This window comes from Phascolarctos cinereus, unplaced genomic scaffold (assembly GCF_003287225.1).
Source record: "Phascolarctos cinereus isolate Bilbo 61053 unplaced genomic scaffold, phaCin_HiC Scaffold_1;HRSCAF=81, whole genome shotgun sequence".
In the NCBI taxonomy this organism is placed as follows: domain Eukaryota; kingdom Metazoa; phylum Chordata; class Mammalia; order Diprotodontia; family Phascolarctidae; genus Phascolarctos; species Phascolarctos cinereus.
The window spans coordinates 190,791,757-190,813,340 of record NW_027555514.1 but is presented as its reverse complement, the minus strand read 5'-3'; the positions used below and the strand labels follow the sequence as shown (position 1 = coordinate 190,813,340).

Genomic DNA, 21,584 nt, shown 5'->3' with positions numbered 1-21,584 from the left:
AAATAAAAGGGGGGTGGAGTTAGAGGGTCAAGAGCAAACACTCCAAAAAACCTTCGTAAGGCCATGCCTACAATTTCCGGTCAAAGTGGGTGGATCATCTGTTTCTATTTATGTATCCTTTCTTAAGGACCAAAGCTATTTTTCTCTCCAGTGGTGACAATTCTTCTTATTTCTCATTGGAAGGCAAGAGTTTGAAATGAGGGGATTCTGACCCCTTCGTATGAACAGGCAGCCATGTCCCTCAATGTAGTCCACAGGATTCCTCAGAGAACATACTGAATTAAGAGAATTCTACACTTATTTAACAATGGAAAGTTACCCCTGCCCACCCCAATCCCATGACTCATTTGGAAAACATTCTTATATGGCAAGCTAAGTGGAAAGGACTCTGCTGCACCCTCATTCAAAATTAGATGTCAAATGTTAACTGTGAAATTACAAAGGGTAGTGGAGCTGGGAATAAAACTAAGTGATATCTGTTCTTAACTATAAGATCACAACTTAAGCAGGGCATGGAGGACACATTAGAACAGGTCATTTTAAAGTTATAATCAAGTAACATTTCTTACATGATTATAAATTGTTTCCCAGAACAGTTGGATCAATTCACAGTTCTACCAGAAGTGAATTAGGGTACTTATCACCCCACAATCCCTTCAACCGTGAATTTTATTTTTACCCATCTTTGCTAATATTGTGAGTGTGTCATTGCTCAGAAGTATTTCAATTTGTATTTCACTGATTATTAGTGACTTTGAATACTTTTTCAAATGGTTGTGAATGAAACATGGGTCATATGTCAGTGCTACCTTGTTTCTTATCTTGTGTTACTTTTCACAGTCTTTTTTATTAGACATCTTGTGATTGGTGATCCACAGGTAATTGAGGCAAAGGTTTAACGAAACAGAGTTCACATAAACTGCTGTTTGCTGGAAGGTACAAATTCCCAGCTATGTTGTCACTGGATTGTAGCCTGACTGTCTGGATGCTGGACCATTGTCAGTTGTCCTGATCTATTGTTGTCACCAGGCTCTGATGACTCTGGAGGAGAAAGTGGAGCTCATGCCTGTGCACAGCTCAGCCTCACTTATATCCAATTTACATGCAAGATAAGACATCACCCTCCTGATGTCATTGGTTCTCCTCGAGAATGAAGGACAAACAACAACAGCAAAACTGCCTGAATATCACACATAGTTTTTACTTCTTCCTTAGGTATCACTGTAGCTTTGGTTACATGGCTGTTAGGACAGAGCATCTACATTCACATTAGTTTTCCCTAGATGTCAGTATATGTTGAAGTCATAGGTAACTTGTGCTGCTACCCATCTTAGCAAACAACACTTGTTACTGTTAAAGATACATCAATAAGTTGTCAGTCTCATCTGAAATTTAGCTCTATACACATAGTCTCTGAACTTTTCAATGACAGCCTATTTCAAAGCTAAGAAGTCTAATTTGTGCCTGAGACAAGAAGTGCCATTATCACTAAGTCTTCTGCAATCAGTTTCTAGTGACCATCATTCTCTGGGAATAATGCTGCTCCCAAACTCTTACTTATATAGGACAGAAAGCTTACTTGAATCTACAAAGGACGGCACTGGAGCAAATGTGATGAAATTGACTAAGCCTTAAAAGCTTTTGTTCACATTTGAAAGTCTTTCTAATTATCTCCAAAGGGAATCATACAGTTTAAAGCAATTTGGCCTGTCTTGCCCTTCTGCTTCTTGCCTTTCTGCTTCTGGTTCTCTTCAATTATGAGTGAAATCATTCAGTGGTTTAACAACGGCAGTATAGTTTTGTTTTGCTTTTTTTTTTTGCTTTTTTGGTGAGGCAATTGGGGTTAAGTGACTTGCCCAGGGTCACACAGCTAGTAAGTGTCATGTGTCTGAGACTGGATTTGAAATCAGGTCCTCCTGACTCCAAGTCTAGAGCTCTATCCACTGCGCCACCTAGCTGCCCCCTGTATATTATGAGATTCTTATTTTTTTTCCTTTCCTTTTTTTTTTCTTTTGGTTTGTTTTTTTGCTTTTTTGGTGAGGCAATTGGGGTTAAATGACCTGCCCAGGATCGCACAGCTAATGTATCAAGTGTCTGAGGCCGAATATGAACTCAGGTCCTCCTGACTCCAAAGCTGGAATTCTATCCACTGTGCCACCTAGCTGCCCAGCAGTATAGTTCTTTACAAATTTGAGATAATAGTCTTTAAATCCTCAAAAAAAAACCATTCTTAGCTCTTAACAAGTTCTTTGAGTGAGGTATGTGTTTATTCTCTTCATTTATTTTTCTTGACATACTGCAACAGCTAACATTTCTAGTACTGTGTCAAAAACTAGTGGGAAAATGGGCAACTTAATGATTTTATTGGAAAGATCTTTTTCCATATGATGTTCGCTCATAGTTTTAGGTAGATACAGTTTACTATATGAAGGAGAAGTCTATTTATTCCTATACTTTCTAATTTTTTTTAAACAGAAATGGATATTGATTTTGGCAAAAGCCTTTCTAGCGTCTATTGATATAATTATGTATTTTTATTGTTAATTTTATGTATGATATTTATACTTCATGTCACAATAATTCTGCATTCCTGGAATAGATCCAACCTGATCTTGGTACATAACCTATGATGTGATGAGATAAAAACTGTACTTTATAAATCTTCTGGTGGAATATATGATAAATTGAGTGGGAAAGAGACTGAAGGCAGGGTAACTGTTTTGTTGGCTATCATAACAGAAAGGAAGTAAATAAACATTTCTTAAACACCTACTATGGACCAAGCACTGTGCTAAGTGGTTTACAAATATGTCATTTCATTCTTATAACCCCTGGGAGGCAGATCCTATTATTATGACCATGAGGAAACTGAAGTTAAGTGATTTGCCCAGGGTCACACAGCTAGTAAGTGTCTGAGGCTAGATTTGAACTCAGGTTTTCCTGACTGCAGTCACATTGCTTTATTCACTGTGCTATCTAGCTGCTTCTAGTCAAGATAACAAGTATATCTTCAGGAAAAGAGAGATAATAGTCCCACATTACTCTTTTTATCAGATCTAAGCTAGAGTATTGTGTTAAGTTCTGGGAACTACAATTTAATAAGGACATTGAAAAGCTGGAGATTGTCAAGAGGAGGGCGATCAGGAGAGCAAAGTCCCTGAATCCAAGTCACATGAGGAACTGATTGAAGGAGCCAACCACTTGTTGGCCATGTCATAGTAGAGATTCCTTCATGGATGGATGGGATTAGCTGGTGGATGGGAAGCTAAGGGTGCTTCCAACTTTCCAGATCTGTGATTCTGCGAAATAATAAGGGATTGAACAAGATTAATGACATTAGAAATGGTAAGGAAGGCACAGATATAACAGATCCTGGGGAGAAAGAGTCAATAGGACTTTGTGAATGATTGGCTATTGGCAACAATAGAGACAAAGGACAATGGGGAGTCAAAGATGCCTCTGAATTTGTGTATCTGAACACAGGTACCACGGCTGCCCATAGTTTCCAAGATAAATTGCATTAATTCCTTCAACTAATTCTAATATGGCATGAAACACCTTTCATTATCCTAGGCTTTCTCCTCCAGGTTATCAATAAATTGTGATGCCTAGAACTGGGCCCAGTATTCCAGCTGCGATCTGACAAAGATAGAGTGCAGAGGCAATAAAACTTCCTTATTCCTAGAAGCTAGGCCTCTCTTAGTTTTTTGGGGGGTACTACATTGTACTACTGACTCATACTGAGCTTATGCCCACTAAAATTCCAAATCCTTTTCATATAAGCTGATGTCTAACCATGTTTCTCATATTTTGTACTTGGGAAATTGATTTTTTTTTTCTACCAAGTGCAAGGCTTTACATTTATCCTTATTTTTATTTCTCCTCATTAGATTCAGCCCAATGCTCTAAGAGCGTGTAAAGATCATTTTGGATTCTCACTGTTCTCCAGTTTGTTAGGTTTTCCCTTATATATTTGTATCCTCTCACAGCTAGAAGAGCATGTCATCCATGCCTTTAGCTAAATCATTGGTTTATTTTTAAGTGTTAAATAGCATAGAACCAATAGATCCCTAGGCCATGTCTCTGGAAACCTCCTTCCAAATTCACAGTGAATCATTAATAATTGCTCTTTGCGCTCAACCTTTCAACCAGTTCTGAATCCATTTAACTGTATATCATTAATCTATAACTTTACACAAGAATATATATAAAACTATATATAGTTTTACATTGATTTTAGCAATGTGTTAAAAAGCACATATATAGTCTATGCATACATATATGTACACACACACATATATACATACATGTATGTGTTTGTCTATTTTCAAAAAGTAAATAAGATTAGATTGGGATGGCCTACTTTTTATTTTTATTAATCTTTTGTCTTTACATAGCCTTCATTACCAAATATATTCCTTTGACAGAGAGACCTTTTTTCCCCTCAATATTATTTTAAGTTCAGATTTTCTCCCTCCCCCACTCATTGAGAAGACAAGAAATATAGAACCCTTTATAAATATGTATAGTCATACAAATTTTTGCATTAGCCAGGTTCTAGAAAAAAAAAGATGAAAATGAAAGAAAAAAAATATGCTTCATTCTATACTCTGAGTCCATCAGCTCTCCATCTGGAAGTGGACAGCATGTTTCATCTTGGGACTTTTAAACTGTGGTAGGCTATTGTGTTGGTCAGAGTTACTAAGTCTTTCACAGTTGCTTCTCTTTATATTGACCTTATCATGTAAATTTTCCTCCTAATTCTGCTCACTTTGCATCCATTCATATATGCATCATATCCCAGGTTTTTTGGAAACTATCCCTTTAATCATTTCTTATAGCACAATAGTATTCCATCACAGTAATATATCATAACTTGTTCAGTCATTTCCTAATTGATGGGCATCCCCTCAGCTTCCAATTCTCTACTACCTCAAAAGGAACTTCAACAAATACTTTATAGATAAAGGATATTTTCCCTTTTTGTTTGGTCTACTGGGGGTATAAACCTAATAGTGGTATTGCATTATCAAAATATGCATAGTTTAATAGTTTAATATACCATTATATTCACATGCCAGGATTTTAGTCATTTCCTAATCAATGAATATTTACTTTGTTTCTAATTTTCTGACATCACAAAAAGCACTGCTACAAAAGTTTTTGTGTACGTGAGGACCTTAGGGTATAAGTTCACTAATGGAGTCTCTGGTTCAAAAGGTAGTCACTTTATTTGAAAATTCTAAATTGTTTTCTAAAATGGTTGTGCCAATACACAGCTCCACTAACAATGTATTAGGATATCACCTATTCCTAATTGAACTATGCTAGACTCTTATAATACCTTCTAGATTCTCAATAACAATTTCTTTGATGATCCATTCTAGAATTTTCCAAATGATCAAAGCAAAACTCACTAGCCTATAGTTTGTATCTTCCTCCCTCTTCTCTTTTCTGTTTGAATATTCTATTCCAAAACTGATTAATGTTTTTCTTTGGATACTGTTTTTTCTTACTTTCTTCCTTGCTGAGGAGAACCCTAGACTTCAAACCAATCATAATTTCTATAATTAGCTACTCCAACTAGCAACTTTCCCCAGCATAGCTGGAGTAGGGGTGATTAGCCAATGAATGTGAGTATTGAAGAGCTTCCTTCTTTTATTAAGAACTTGGGCAATCGTAGAAATATAAACCAGGCACACAACTGCATGGTTGGCTACAGAACAGGGAGTGGTAAGTTCTGGGAATAAGTCCTGGCAACATTTGCCTCAGTGTAGAATCAGGGAAAAGATCTCCTTGGTACAGCAAACAGAAGCCAAATACGAAGTAAAACAACTCTTCCTTCTTTCTGTTTTTAACTATTGTCTCATTCATTTCAAGCTGCACTCCTACTCTTTCTTTGATCCTTTTTTTTCCTCCCCAAGATAGCTAAATAAACCTCTTTTTGTTATTGTTAGCTCTTCTCACTAGTGTGAGTTCATTCTAATCCTCAGTGCTCTTGATACTACTTTATAGGACCTTATCAGGCTTTCATGTTCATCTTTCATGAATTGTCCTTGCTATCATCTTCTGTCTATATCGAAGTTTCTTGGTCAGTTCACTCTGTATCTCCATCCCTCTCTTGTAGGCAGACAGATACTATCTATATGTACCGCAAGTAGAATTGTAGAGTGGAAGAGGATATCTGTTATGCTAGAAGGAATGGATAGGAAAAAATGTGAATAAGGATTTAATATTTTAATAACTATTTCAACATGATTGATTTCCTTTGCATTCCTATGTGTCTTATTTCATGCACTTAAAAACATTATTTTGAGGAGTCCAAATATTTCACTAGACTGCCAAAAGGGTCCAGAACACACACAAAATTAAAAACTCCTGCTCTGAGTAGACACAGACTACTTCCTAAGAGGATAGGGTTAGGGTGAGAAGCCAATGATCTCACATTGTTCAGTAACCAGAATTTCCTGTTTGGATCTGATGGTGGCTTTTGTTTGCATCTGCTCATATCTTTAGTCATCACCTCTTGGCATTCTGCATCACAACTTGAGGAATAAGTTTTTCCTGAATCTGGAGAAGAGGACTTTGAGAAGTTTTGAAGTTAGGGGGTGAGAGATCCTGATGCTCAATGCTAAAAAAAGTTCTTCATGGAGAATATTCAAGCAGTGTTGTATTTCCATTGTCTTAATTCCGTGTGTTCTAGTAATAACAATTAGACTGAATTACCTTCTGCATACATATGTAAGTATTTGGGTTTGAACAATTCTCTATGTAGCCTTTGAAGCTGGAGCCGTACACTGCACAGTTTCCTTTTTGCACTGAAATCAAAGAAAGTCTTGAGAAGAAGAGAGAGAGAGAAAAAGACAGAGAGAGAGAGAGAGAGAGAGAGAGAGAGAGAGAGAGAGAGAGAGAGAGAGAGAGAGAGAGAGAGAGAGAGATGATTAATTATATTACACCTGCTAATTAAACAGGAACACCAAATCACCTGTAATTCCTAGCAACATTTGCCTCAGTGTTAAGCCAGGGAAAAGACCTTCCCCTTGGCAAAGCACAAAAAAAAAAAACCCTCAAGAATTATCTCAAGAAACGACAGCAGCAAATGAGTATTTGCCTACAAATATTTGTTTACAAATACATTAACTGGAGGCCAGGAATCTTCAAAGGAATGAACTTGGGCATTACCATTACTTCACTGGGTCCTTATTTGCTTGTCTGTAAAATTAAGCAGAAGAACTAGATGATCTTTAAGGTTGTCTACATTTATGATCTTACGATTCTACATAATGCTAATAGCATAGTGCTAGAGACAAAATATCCATTTCAATAAATGCTTTTGGACCTGACTTGACAGAAGGTAGAATCTTAGTCTCCTAACTCCCATTCTGATTATCTCATTTCAAATGGTTCTATATGATTTTGCTAGAAATTTTGCAGTGCCTTCTATGTACTGTAAATAGTGTTATCTATTGGGCCAGAAAGTAACGAATGAAATACTCAAGAAATAGTGATGCTGTCGCTGTAAAATTTAACAGAATGAGAGGTCTACATTCTGGCTAGTTGTTCTCCCTAAGAAGGTGGGAAGATAAATTTAACAATTAAGCTAGGAACCTGCTATTAAAATCCAATCAAAACCAAGCAGAAAGAAATGTAATTTTAGGCCAATAAATCAAGTGAACAAGCATTTATTAAGTCTTTAGTATATGCCATGCATTACTGTGCGTTAGGTGCATTTGGATGGATATCTATATATACATACACATACACACATATATATGTATACACACATATACACATACATACATATATGTATATATATATATATATACATATGCACACATAAACAAAAATATATCTATCTCCCTCCCTCCATATCCATATTTCCCTTTGTATGGGAGGCAGTAAGACTCCACAATGGGGAGCTTGTGGAATTACACAGAGGAACCTCTGCTATTCACGTTCACATCAGTGAAAAATTTCAAACTGTGAGGAAGGAAGTCATTCCAAGGCCAACTATGGAAATATTGGTAAGTCCAAACTCTTGAGGCACTGAGTGAGGTGGAATGGTAGTACCCACTGAAAAAAGATAAAGGACACAGTTGGAGAGAGTAAAGAATAGTTGTGACAATTAGACATAGGTGTTGGGATAGTATTATTAATTTACTTATTTGGATGCGACGGTAATAAGTGTAAAGGCCAGAAAACCAGCGTAGGATGATTTTACTTTTGCAATGGGAAATACAAGCCAACTTTAAATAAACCAGAAAAAGAAAATTTGAAAGCATTCCCTGGCTGGAGAGTAAGCTCATCTCATTTACACTAGGAGAGAGAAGCAGAGAATAGATAGAGATTGTAAATTGCTGTGAATTTGTTACTGTTCCTTGAGCTTAAAGAACAATGAACTGATTAGGTCAGTTTCTTCAGTCTTACCTTCCTAACACTGACATAACTAGTATATTATCTCTGGTTGTCAGCAGTGTGTAGGCAAGGGTCCCTGCTGTCCTAAGAATGACCTATTGAATGACCAAGAAATACAAGAGACTTAAACAATTTACATAAACTTTAAGAAGATGAGGGTGTTCTTTAAGCTCCAAGGGTTATGGTGGAAGCCAGCTAGGACAGTGGGTTGTAGAGGGCCAATCTTAAGAGTCTGATATGGGTTTAAGATCCAGGACAGAGTTTGACCTTTGCCCAGGCTTTTGCCCTAAGGGCTCAATAATTAAGAAGCTCGGCTCTCCAATCTTTCCCTGTTCTGAGGTTCCTGAGACATTCCTTCTCACTCTTTGAACCTTAGATTTACATATTCACTCCTCTATACAGGCGCCAGGAAAAAGCCTTGGAATTTACAACTCTATCTGGGAACTCTGATAAGGAGGAACTTTATGTTGTCACATCCTTAGCAGATGTTTCAGGAGTGTCTCACGGGGAGGACTCTGAAGTTAGGATGGATTTTCTCTATATATCCTGTACCCTCAGAAAAATAAACTGAGTCAGTTTTTCTGCTCTGCCTGGTCCACTTCTTCATGTCTTATTTCATGCCTTTCCGTTCAGTGTACTATCTGGTTGTGGGCAACAGTGGGTAAGTAAAGTAAATAAGACTTGGGGTTAGAATAGCCCTGAGTTCAAATCCCACCACAGCCACTTAGCTATTTGGTCCTGGGCAAAACACTTGGCTTCCTTCGGTCTCAATTTCTTCATCTGTAAAATAAGACTGATAACAAAATGAGGTATAATAATACCTCTCAAGTCTGTTGAGAATTAAATGAGGTAACATGTACAATGCTTTGCAAATCTTAAAGTTCTATGTAAATGTGGTCATGAGGATGGTGGTTGGTCTGAAGTTTTTGCCTTCCCCCTTTCTTCCTTGGCTGTAAGACTACTCTTTTTACTCTGGCTCCATCAGCATTCCAGTGTGAGGAGGAAAAGATAATAATGACAAGGATACTGAAAATACTAACTAAAAAGCAAACCCACAGAGTTGAAAACAAGACTTAATAATAATATCTAACATTATATAGAACATGGGTTCTAGGACTTTTTTGTGTCATGGATCCCTTTGGAAATCTGGTGAAGCCTATCGACTTCTCAGAATCATGTTTTTAAGTGTATAAAATAAGATGCAAAGGATTACAAAAGAAGCCAATTATATTGAAAACCAGTAACCAAAATATTTTTTAAAACAAGTTCACAGACCCCAGGTTAAGAATTCCCAAGTAAAGCTTTAAGGTTAGCAAAATGCTTTATCGATATTCTCATTTAATCCTCACAGCAACTCTAGGGATAGGGGCTATTATAGTCTCCATTTTACAGATGAGGAAACTGAGGCAGAGAGAAGTTAAGTGACTTGTCCAGGGTCATACTTTCTGACTCCAGATCCAGTGCCCTGTCTGCTACCTAGATGACTTTTTAATATACTTCAGTATGTTTCAAAATATTAGAGACTTACAGGTCAGGAGAGAGAGGTGAACCATCTTCCCACATCCAGAACCCATTGGGTGTAGGTTGTACTAGTCCCATCCAGTGGTATGATTTTACCAGTGTAAGGAAATCCTGTTTAAAACAAGCCAGAAAAGCTAAAAATCCATGAACTGCATTTTTGCACAACATGGTTATCACAGATAAACCCATAATTAATTCTTTTTTGCTAGTACTAGTGGTTATGCAATCTGATACCCATTTTGTTTAAATCCCTACCCAATTATATTGAAAATATATCTTTATTTCTCTGTGTGTGTGTGTGAGTGTGTGTGTGTGACCATTGTATTATATGGTAAAGGGAATAAAATGTTCAACAAAGATACCACATGCCACTGGTCTCTTTCTTTTCAAATAGAAATATCAAAACCAGATTACTTCTTCTTACTGGGTAAAACTAAACCATAGGATAATTGTGGCCATATGAATACAATATGGGTAGATCAAAAATAAAAACATATACTTCCATCAATTATATTTCCTGAGGACAATTTTAGGCAATTGCAACTAAATAAAATGCTGCATAAATATTCTATGGCACCTACAAATTACTTAATAGTTTGACATCGTTTAATTAAATTTTCAATAGAAGCATCATCAGCATCCCAAGAATACATTTACTCAGAGTCAGAATGATTATTTGGGAATTAATATTTCTAAACTATTGTGCCATCCACTAGATGGAAGAGAATTTGAAACAAACCATAACAAGTTTAGTTTAATCACAAAAATTAAAATAGATAAGCTTATTGCATGTAATTGAAAAGCATGTATATAAACAAAATTAATGCAACTAGGATAAACAAAGGAAGCTGACAACTGGGGGGGAAACTCTGACATCAAATGTTTCTTATAAAAGTCTGATACATAGACATGTAAAGAAAAAATACAAACATATAAGAACAAGAGACACTTGACAATGTAAAAGTGATCAAAGGATGGGAACAAAGAGTTCTCAAATGAAAAGTTTCAAATTATTAATGGGAAAGGTTGCTCCAAGTTATTACTAAGATAAATGCAAATCAAAGCAACCCTGAGATTTTTTTTCTCTAGAAAATTGACAAAGGTGACAAAGGATTGATATAGTCAATATTGAAAGTCATAGAAAGACAGGCATACTTAAAAACACTAATAATGGAGCAGTAAATTGGTCCAGTTATTATGGAAAACAATTTAGAATAGTGCTTATAAAGTGACTATAATGTCCGTACACTTTGACTTCAAGATCATATATCTAGGCATATCCTCCAAGGAGGACAAAGATAAAAAGAAATGACCCATATACACTAAAATATTTATAGCAGCATATTTTTCTAATAGCAAAGAACTTGAAAGAAACTAGATGCCCATCATTTGGTGAGTAGGGACACCAACTGTGGTATATGAAGGTAATGGAAAATTACTAAGTCATAAGAAATAAACAGGAAGAATTCAGAGAAAAATGGAAAGATTTTTATGGTATTACAGAGTCAAATAAGCAGAAACAGTAAAACAATGTATACAATCACTTTAACAATGTTAGTGGAAAGAGCAACAATGAAAAGGAATACTTATGTATAATTATAATGAGCAATATATAATTATAATTACAAATTATAATTAAAATATAATATAAAATGAAATCAAAACATATATACAATATAATTATAATGAGCAAGTTGGACGCAAAGAAAAGAAGAGAAAATATCCCTCCTTCTCTTCCGTGTAGAATTGGGAGATTATATGTGTGCAACAATGTGTATACTTTCAGGAGGGGAAATTTAAGCAAGTATCTAACCTGGTCCTCCTTACTATATATCTTAAGGAGACTGGCATTGTGAGATAGGCAGGAAGCTCGACTGTGATCCCAACTTTTGCTTTCATTAGAAAATAGATAGCAGATGTTTTTGTAACAAACCCAATTCTTAGGACATGGGCCACAGTAAAATCCTAGAAAGAGAATGTATTTTATCAATCCTAGAAAACCCCATAGCTTTTACATGACATTTTAATTCCACACAAAAATCACCATGTCTATTCCAGCATCCCCATACATCTACACAAGTACTCTTCACTAAATATGCTAGAAATTACCCTGATTGACCTGATATTTTCCTCTTTTTGGCATAATAACAGGTAAAAGATATAACCAATGGCTAGGAGAAAGCTGAAAATATGACTTAGAACTAAGCTGGATTGACCTTTTGCTTTTCTGCTTAGCCCCATAGCATGTCTACATTCTCAAGTATTCTAAATTATTGGCTCATGAAACTATAAATAGCTTCCACCTACCATTTGTGTTGCTTGGAGCCTTTGGGTTGGAAGCTGTTATAGAAAGAACCATGATTATTAGGAATCCTGCTATGTCATCACCATTATCATCATCTTTTTTTTTTAATCATCTTACTCATCTGAAGAATACCAAACTCACACCACCCATCTTCTTATTTTATATTTTTAGAATATTTCAAGTTACTGTTAAGCTACACTTTTTACGATTACTGTTCTTCTATCTACATGTAATTGTCCCAGAGTATAAACAGTATATGATACTTTGATTTAAAAAAATGCTAATAATTGAGCTACAGATGTCAATGATTGTGCTTGTGATTTATAAATGACACAAAACATTACTAGATTGCTTTGCCTAAGATTGTGTTTCACTTTATTTGCATTATTTCTAAGATATATACTATTATAAGATGCCTCTGACCTGCTCAAATAAAAGTGTATGAAAATAAGTTGATTATGCAGTTCCAAGTAGCAAAAGGTATTTCCTTCTCTCTCCCTCCACCCCCCAACCATCATGGAAAATTAGTGAGTAAAAAGAGCAAAGCTTGGAGCATTATATCAGCTATTATTTTCAAAATGCTACCTCTTATGTAGAATATAGCATTCTTTAGAGTAATAATAATAAATGACTTCTGTAGAGTACTTCAAAGGTCTTTAGATCTAGTAAAGACATAAACCTAAAACCTTAAAGATATAAAGAAAAGATGTAAAACCTTAAACTTCACAAAAACCCTTTGAAGTGCTACTCAAGTCAACAAGCATTTATAAAGCACTTACTATGTGCCAAACAAAATAGTCCCTGCCCTCAATTAGCTTACATTCTAATGGGAAAGGTAACATGCAAACATCTGTGCACAAACAAGATGTATACAAGATAAATTAGAGATGATCTCAAAGAGAAGGCATTAGCATTAAGGGCAATCATCAGGAAAGGCTTCTTGCAGAAAGCGGAATTTTAGCTAACTTGAAGGAAGTTAGGGAAACCAAGAAGCAGAGATGAGGAGGGAGAGGATTCCAGGCATAGGGGACAGATATCCGTCCAGTGAATACGAACAGAGAGGAGCGGGACTGCCTTGTGTGAGGAACAATGGCAAAGAAGCCAATGTCACTGAGATCTCTGAGTATGTAAGGATTGTGGGGGAGAGGGAAGTAAGGTATAAGAAAACTGGAAATATAGAGGAGGCAGATTATAGAGGGTTTTATAAGCCAAACATAGGATTTTATATTTGATCCTTGAAGTAATAGGAAGTCACTGGAGTTTTTTTTTAATAAGGGGGTGAACAGGTCAGACCAGAGAAATCACTTTCATAATTGAGTGGAAGATTAACTGGATTGCAGAGTGATTTAAGACAGGGAGACCAACCAGCAGGCTTTAACAATAACCCAGGCATGAGGTGATGAGGGTCCATATCAGAATGGTGATAGTATCAGAGGAGAGAAGGGGGAATATACAAGATGTTGCAAAGGTAGAATTGATAGGACTTGGCAAGAGATGGCACCTAGGGTATTTTTATCCCTATTTTTACAGATGACGAGAAAACTGAGGTTTTGATAACTTAAATGACTTGCCTACTGTTCACACAGCTAGTAAGTTTCAGAGATGGGATTTGAATCCAGATTTTCCTAAATTCTACTCCAAAGCCTTTTCTACCATACCACATTGACTTTTCAGTGTTCAGCTGGCTGAAATGATCATTTACTATATCTTAATAACTACATTTGTTTTAGCTTTTAACTATACTTATATCACCTATCTTCTTAGTTTATGTTTTTGGAATATTTAGTAACATTAGCTAAGTGCTTTAAGCAGAGTGGAATGGTGAAACATCCACCTACCTCTTATCAAGATTACTTGAATCCATCTCAAAGCTTTTTAGTGTTAAAAATCTGTGCTGATGGACAAACCATCCTATCTATATGAAAAAATGATAGACACAATTTTAAAAAATTCATTCTACTTCATTTTCTTTCTTCCACCCCACTCACAAAGCCTATCTAATGGATCAACATTGAGTCTACAGTCTAAATATGCCGCTATGCTCTTTGCCTCTATGTGTGTACGTGTATGTATGAATATATCAAAAACTTACTTTAAGAGTTGTCCATTCAATGATAAAAATTTATAATTATTAGTGACATATTTGAAACTCATTTAACTTATTCACTTATTGGGAATTGAGTGATGTAAAAGAAAATGAATGCCTAGTGCATAATATTGGCATGATTAAGCTTTCTCTGCCATTACTTACAGTAGATGAATATGGTGCTTAACATGGCCAGCATGACGAAGAACCTTATTCCCATTCCCACTGCAATGAATCGACGGAGAAAAAGTAGAGATTCTACCAAAAGAAAAATGAGACACTGAGCAAAAGAAAAGGTAAAGGGAGTAAGAAGCTTTGGGATTAGGGGAATTAATCTAGAACTTATACATCTGAACCCACTGAACATGAGGAGGAGATTGACACACTTTTTTCTTTATGAGTTCTTCTGAGTTATCAGCTATTTCTATGCCACCTGATTCAATTAAAAAATTCCATTTCATTCTAATGACAAAGAAAACCTCTCTAATTTGCCCAGTTGTTTGTCCTAATAATGTTCTCTTTTCCACCATTTTGTCAGAGCTTATTTCACGCTTAAGGACAATATAGAAACAATTAACACTTACTTGGAAATCGAATATTATAATAATATGGTTGGTCAGAAAGAATCATTTGTCTCAGTATGTAGGCCTATTGAGAGAGCACATAAGGTCCAGAACTTACCACTTGCTGTATATTTGTTCCTCATTTGTATGAGGCTTCCTTTTTGTCTTTTTGTAAAAGAATAACGGGAAGCTACTGTAGATTTGGAGGCCTGCTGCTCACTTATTTCTGGAAATAATTTGAGGACATTGTAAGTATAAGTCTCTTCTGCCCTAACATCAGCTAATTATTTAATTCAACTTGCCAACATCCTTAGATTTTCTTTGATATTAGTCTTTGGTATGTCATCCCTCTCAGAATTTATTTTTTTCTAATAAGTCTTTTAAGTATAAATATTTATATTTCATGTCATGAAACCAATCAAAAGCTCACTGCTAATTTCTGTTATACTGCCTTATAACTTTGGCTATTTTAGTATGATCTTCACTTGGTGAAGTGACGGGGCTAGTACTCATATAGCCAATGGGGAAAGTGGTTCATTAAGACTGACCTATGGTAGAGCCTTCTGAGCTTGTATTGATCTGATAAGCCATGGTTGGACACACTGTACCTTGACCCCAAAACAGTGATGTCATTTTGGTTTTCTTTGAGAATTAAGGACAGGTGTGGGGCCCAAAATACCGAAACTACAGTAAGAGAAACTGAGGCAGAACTCTGAGCCAATAATGCTTTATTAAAGGGACCTGGCCCCCTCTAATGAAGTGGACCTCAGACTTTCCTCACGATCTGATATGCCCCCTGGTCCCCAAGGTCTTATTTTTATAGATTTGATATCTAGATGTTCAGAAGAGGCAAAGTAAGACATTAAATCTCACTGGTTGCTAGACCTTGTTCTTAAGGACCAAAAATGATTTATCAGGTGGGGGGGTCATGGATTGGGCAAAACACAGGACATCTCCACTGACTAAGTGATCATAAGATGGAGAGGTTCCTCTTCATGTTGATCGAGAGATGGTACAGATGGGAAGGAGATACAATAACAAATTGGGGGACTTCTATATTACGCCAAAGTGTCCCAGCCATGCTGGGCTTGGACATGGTAGGATGGATATACCTTTGTCAGCATTCTTTGGTTGTGCAAGTGGGCTTCATAACTAGTAAACAAATGGTGATCAGTAGATTTAAAGTTTGAGGCTTATTATAAAGGCTTACTATAGGAACCTATCTTATCTAATCATTCCTATACAATTTATGTAAAATATGTATCTATTTAACATACATTTATTCATGTTTGCATGAGTAAATGTATATATATACATGTTTATTCTTGTATAATTACTGGATGACTGACTAAATGTATATTACTTGATGAGTACATTACCAATAATTGCTAATAGTTATTACCCCTTATGGCACCACACTGAACTGATTAATATCGATTGGAATGAAGTAGAGATCCAAATGAATCATTTCTCACACCATCAAACCAACCAACCAACTTTGAACACACACTTATCTATTCTTTACATGTGGGCCATGAGTATGAAGAAAAGGTTAGCATAATAATAATGGAAATATCTATTTGGGATAAACTTAACTAAGTTTGATTGGTGGTAAGCCATCTAATTTATTTTATAGTAATTACAAGGAAGTAAAAATAATTTGGTTGATAAACAGTTCATTAGGTATCTGTGTATAATAATAGCATCATTTTGCACAATGTCTGGATGTTTTTGTAAAGTAAAACATTATTAATGAGAGAAGCAGTCATAGTAACAATAACTCACAGATGCTAATCTGTTCTATTAGCTTCCAGTACCTAATATTTTATTCTATTACATATTTATTCTTAGAACATCATATATTTAAGTACTAACTAGTTCTTCCAATTTTATTCATTTCCACAAGCATATATTAAATGCCTATTGTATTCAAGGCAGTGTTCTAGATACAATGATAAAATTAGGAGGAATCTCTTCCCTCAAGGAGATCATAATCTATTGGTTTGGTCTTGTGCATGTATTTTGAAAAGCAAGCTAAAGTTTTTAAGTAGTGTTGGATGTAAAGGAAAAGAATGTGGGTTCCAGTTCTGTTCCTGCTACTTTAAGAGAATAGCATCAAACTGACCTTATATAAATCACTTAAACTCTATGGACCTCAGTTTTCTTTTCTACAAAATGGAGTGGGAAAAGATGGTCTCTAAGGTCCCTTCCAACTCTATGCCTATGATCCCATGACCCTTTCTTTATATTTCAGTGTTTTGTAATTTTTACTGATACAAATAAAAAAAAACTTTATGTCAGTAATTTTCAATATATGGGCCACAGACACCTACAAAGTTATTGACAGGGATCCATCTCATTAAATGACTCAATATAATAAATAAGTAAACAGGCCTTTTTGTAGGCTATTTGAGAAAGCCTTTTACATCTGGAGCCTCCACTTTCTTTCCTCTCATTTGCTTCTAAACCCTCTGCAATGTGACTTCTGACCTCATCCTTCAGCTGAAACAGTCTGTTCAAAGTTACCAACAATCTCTTGACTAGCAAGTACCAAATCAGGTCTAATGACCTTTTCTCAATCCACTTAGTTCTTGAACTGTCTATAGGGTTTGATACTATTGATCACTCTCCTCCTAAATAATCCCTTCTCTCTAGGTTTCCATGACTCTGTTCTCTCCTGATTCTCCTCCTGTCTGACCATTCCTAAGCAAAAATTCCTAGATCTTCACACATGCCAAATCTATTATCTGTGGGTGTCACCTAAAAGTCTGTCCTGACCTCTTTTCTCTCCCCCAACTGTACTTCCCTCTCCAAACTACCTTCTACTCAGTTGGTAAAGGGTCTTTCTTAATTTCAGTTCTGCCCATGTCATCCCCTCAACTCACTCACATGTCACCCACATTTTAATGAGGCAGAATCATGCCTTTACATTGCAAATATTTACCAAAGTTGAAAGGACACCGTCGATCACGGGCGAGCCCCATCATCCATTTATATCACAGAGCACAAATTCAAGAAGAAAATACCCTCACTCCAAAAGGAACTGCTGACAAAATCAAATAAAGACATACTTCATTTCTTTGATTGCTTTCAAGTAGTAATACTAAAGCTAGAATCCAAACCAATGGGACACTTCAGGTATTGCCACAAGGGAACTCTGTGTAATGGCAGGAAAGTGCAGATTACACAGAAGATGAGGTAAAATTCGTATCATAATGTACAAAATCTAATGAACTCCCAAGCTTGATTTAGCAACAACACAAAATGTCTCTTCTACCTCATGGAGCATTTTGAAAACAAATTTAATTATCCTGTTGAATTCAATAGGGTTTGTTTATAATGAAAATATTGGTAGACCAGACTAACTCCAACCTACCTTTTTGGTTAAACTTTGTCATATCAATCTTTTGTTGTTGTCCAGCCATTTTGGTCATGTCCCATTCTTTGTGGCCCCATTTGGGGTGTTCTTGGCAAAGATACTAGAGTGGTTTGCCATTTCTTTCTCCAGCTCATTTTGCAGATGAAGCATACAGGGTTAAGAGACTTGCCCAGGGTCACACATTAAGTATCTGAGGCTGGATTTGAACTCAGATCTTCCTGATTCTAGGCCGGCATTCTATCCACTGCACCACCTAGCTGACCATCAGTCTTCTTAATGTGTCATTATGCTCCCATGACTCTTTTTTCTTTTTCTAGAAAACTTCAAGGGGGCGCCATAATGACTGCCAGAGAAATATAATCATGCCAGGAGATCCTGGTATGCCAGATCTTTCACAACTTGGTTCCAATGTCTCAAAACTTATCTTCATGAATTTTACTTTCCAGGCAAACTGAGTTAATGTTTATAAACCCACGTTTGTCTTTCTCTTTACTTTCACATTCCCCCATGCTTTGAATATGGCTTCCCTTGACATCCCCCCCCTCTCCCAACTCTCTCATCTACTGAAGTCCTTCCCTTTTTTTCCAGGCCCTGCTCAGATGTTACCTTTTCCTTGATTCTTTTCCCCTGGTAAATGTGAGCTTCCCCACCTCAAATTTCTCATAGCACTTTCCCCATACATCTCCTTTGCATGAATCTCATTTTCCCCTGTATCAAAGCTACATATGTCCTTGCCCTATTACAGAAAGAAAAGCACAGTTTTCAGCATAGGGAGCAAAACAGTAAAAAGGTTTTATTTTTTTCCATCAATTAGGCAGCCAGGTGGTACAGTGGAAAGAACACAGGACTTGGAGTCAAGAAGACTTGAATTCAAATCCTGCCCCATATCCTGAATAGCTGTATTAACTTGGGCTAGTCACTCAACCTCTCAGACTCAGTTTCCTCATCTGTAAAGTGGGGATAATAATAGCACCTATCTCCCTAGAATTGTTGTGAGGATCAAATAAATGAACACATTTAAAGAGGTTTGCAAACAATAACATATTAATATTATTATTATTATTATTATTATTTATAAGTGAAGATAGAGAGAAGCATCAGTTGATTCATAAAAGAGAGATCCTCCATGGTGTGACAAGCAGGCTTTTGAATATAAGCTACTTTCCCACAGTTATTTCTAATATACAGAAATCCCATAGGCTAATAAGATCATAGTTAGGCATGCTGGAATTACAGCAATGGTCAGTCATCATCCCAGGGAGCAGTTTCTTATGTTCTATGGTTGGTGAGGAGAGAAACTTTCCTGTATGTTACTCTGTCACTGGCTTCAGAGGTCCAAGACAGGGAGGATCTTGTCTTTTGGGTGTCCTTGCCCAAAATTTGGGCTAAAGGACAGTAAAATATTAGAGTTAGATACCACTTTCCATTAGATTGTTACTTAAATGGAAGCTTATTCAAAAACTCAGTGTTTCTGTCAAGAAAGGGCAAAAAGGAAACCTACCCCACTCCATCACAACCCTCATTAGGGTTGTAAGTTGATTGAGAGCAGGGACTGTGCTATATCTGTCTATAGATGTAGTTTCCTGAGTTCCACTGGAAAGGAATCAACATCAAAGATACATACCTGCTCTGAGAAGTAAGGTCCTGAGACTTGTGGGGAAGTCTTTGGTTCGGCTGGAAAAGATAAGATCCTAGTGAGGAACTGAAAGCTGAAGAGCCCGGAAGACTACAGTCACCCAGAAAAAAAAAATTGTGGCCCTTTTGTTAACATTCTTTGAGAAGAACATTGCCCACAAGGTTTCCACTTTATGTTTCATGCAGGAAACTTCTAAAAGTTCAAGTAAGCCCTAGTGAGTGGCACTGAAACTCAAAGACAGAATTAGTGTTAGTCCTGACGTGATAAAATATTAGTTTGGCACTTTCTCTGAATATTCCCCATGCCTGGAACATTCTCCCTCCTTATCTCTGCCTACTGCCTTCCCTGGCTTCCTTCAAGTCCTAAATAAAATCCCATTTTTGACAGGAAGCCTTTCCCAGCCCCTCTTAATTCAAGCACCTTCCCTCATTTAGTTATCTCCTATTTATTCTGTATATAGTTTGTACATATTTGTTTGTATGTTATCTTCTCCATTAGATTGTGACTCTTGCCCTTGAGGGCAGGGTCTGCATTTTATCTTTTTATGTATCCCTACTACTTAGCATCAGGCCTGGCACATAGCAGGCACTTAATAAATGTTAATTGATTGGTTGTTTGATTTATGTAGGCTCCTGCCATGTCGCAGGATCTTAGATTTAGCAATGAAAGGGACCTTAGAAGCCATGTGGTTCTGCTCCCTTATTTTACAGAAAAGGAAATTGAGACTCAGAAAGCAAACTGTTTTGGCCAAGGCCAAACCTATAGCTAATGAGAGGAGTAGAAACTAGGTGTCCTGATTCCTTTTCCAGTATTTTTGACACTGTACTCACTTAGAAGGGGGAAGCAATAGTCACCAGGAGTTTAGACTATCCCTGATTCTAGCACGGGTTGACGCAGAACAAATTATGCCAGGCTAATTCATTTCCTTTTGGAGAGAATTCCTAGAAGCCAGATCATAGAATTCCTATTACCACCATAAACTTAATTTCTACTGCTACTGGTGCTGCTGCTGCTGCTGCTACTACCACTACTACTATTATTACTGCTACGATGATTTGTATAGACCTAACTCCCTGCTCAGATCAGGTGCGTACTAGTCATTTCTCTTTAATATACAATCTTAAAGATGTTTAGAACCTTAGGCAGTTAGCTAGTGTATGTCAGAGATAGTACTTGAGCCCAGGTCCTACTGACTCCGAAGTTGCCTCTCTTTTTGATCTATAATTCTCCCTCTATTAAAGCATAGGAAAATATTGTAAATATTAATACACTTTGATGCCAAGTGGGCATTTGACAGAAGTTTCTCTGCCACAAAGATGGTCATTTCCTTAATCTTGCCACAGATGTACCACCTCCACATTCAGGAATCCAGAAATCCCCTTATCTGACTACTGTCTGTTGGCTCTTCACCTCTTCTTCGGTCTTCTGTTATTTTCTCCTACGAGCAAGATTTTACTCAGCCAGTCTCTAACCACCAGAGAATGACGAAACAGCAAGCCAGAGACAAAGTACCAGTAATCAGGTAGCCGTTTAATTAATTAGTTTCATTATGAGGAACAGATTTACAAATTGGGAATTCTCTTGATCAAAATTCTACCTTAGCAGTGGATAGAGCACCGACCCTGAAGTCAGGAGGACCTGAGTTCGAATTCGGCTTCAGACCAAACACTTGACACTTA

At 36.6% G+C, this 21,584-nt stretch overlaps 1 protein-coding gene across 7 annotated transcripts; it reads right to left on the bottom strand.

The window, feature by feature from the left end:
* Positions 1 to 1,181: 1,181 nt before the first annotated feature.
* On the bottom strand, positions 1,182 to 20,078 carry KLRK1 (killer cell lectin like receptor K1). 7 transcript variants are annotated; one of them, XM_021001721.2, is made up of 9 exons: positions 19,894 to 20,071; positions 17,835 to 17,933; positions 15,009 to 15,116; positions 14,493 to 14,585; positions 12,244 to 12,276; positions 11,750 to 11,901; positions 9,944 to 10,047; positions 6,727 to 6,835; positions 1,182 to 3,299 (listed from the first exon to the last, which is right to left on the bottom strand). In XM_021001721.2, the coding sequence occupies exons 2-9, from the start codon at positions 17,875 to 17,877 to the stop codon at positions 3,231 to 3,233; spliced, it is 711 nt and encodes a 236-aa protein (XP_020857380.1). In that variant the 5' UTR covers positions 17,878 to 17,933; positions 19,894 to 20,071; the 3' UTR covers positions 1,182 to 3,230. The 7 variants fall into 7 exon arrangements, with proteins under 7 accessions (XP_020857380.1, XP_020857379.1, XP_020857384.1 ...); XM_021001720.2 differs by having other exon boundaries at positions 17,835 to 17,936; positions 19,894 to 20,070; XM_021001722.2 differs by lacking the exon at positions 1,182 to 3,299 and adding an exon at positions 4,350 to 6,192 and having other exon boundaries at positions 17,835 to 17,936; positions 19,894 to 20,072.
* Positions 20,079 to 21,584: the final 1,506 nt, after the last annotated feature.

Excerpts from the sequence above, each read along its gene's own strand:
- KLRK1 (XM_021001721.2), bottom strand. The coding sequence starts at position 17,877 with ATGATGGGGCTCGCCCGTGATCGACGGTGTCCTTTCAACTTTG. Across the intron at positions 15,117-17,834 it reads ACGGTGTCCTTTCAACTTTG|AAATAAGTGAGCAGCAGGCC; the intron begins GTAAATATTTGC and ends AATTATTTCCAG. Across the intron at positions 12,277-14,492 it reads AAGCACCATATTCATCTACT|CTTCCAACCCAAAGGCTCCA; the intron begins GTAAGTAATGGC and ends TTTCTATAACAG.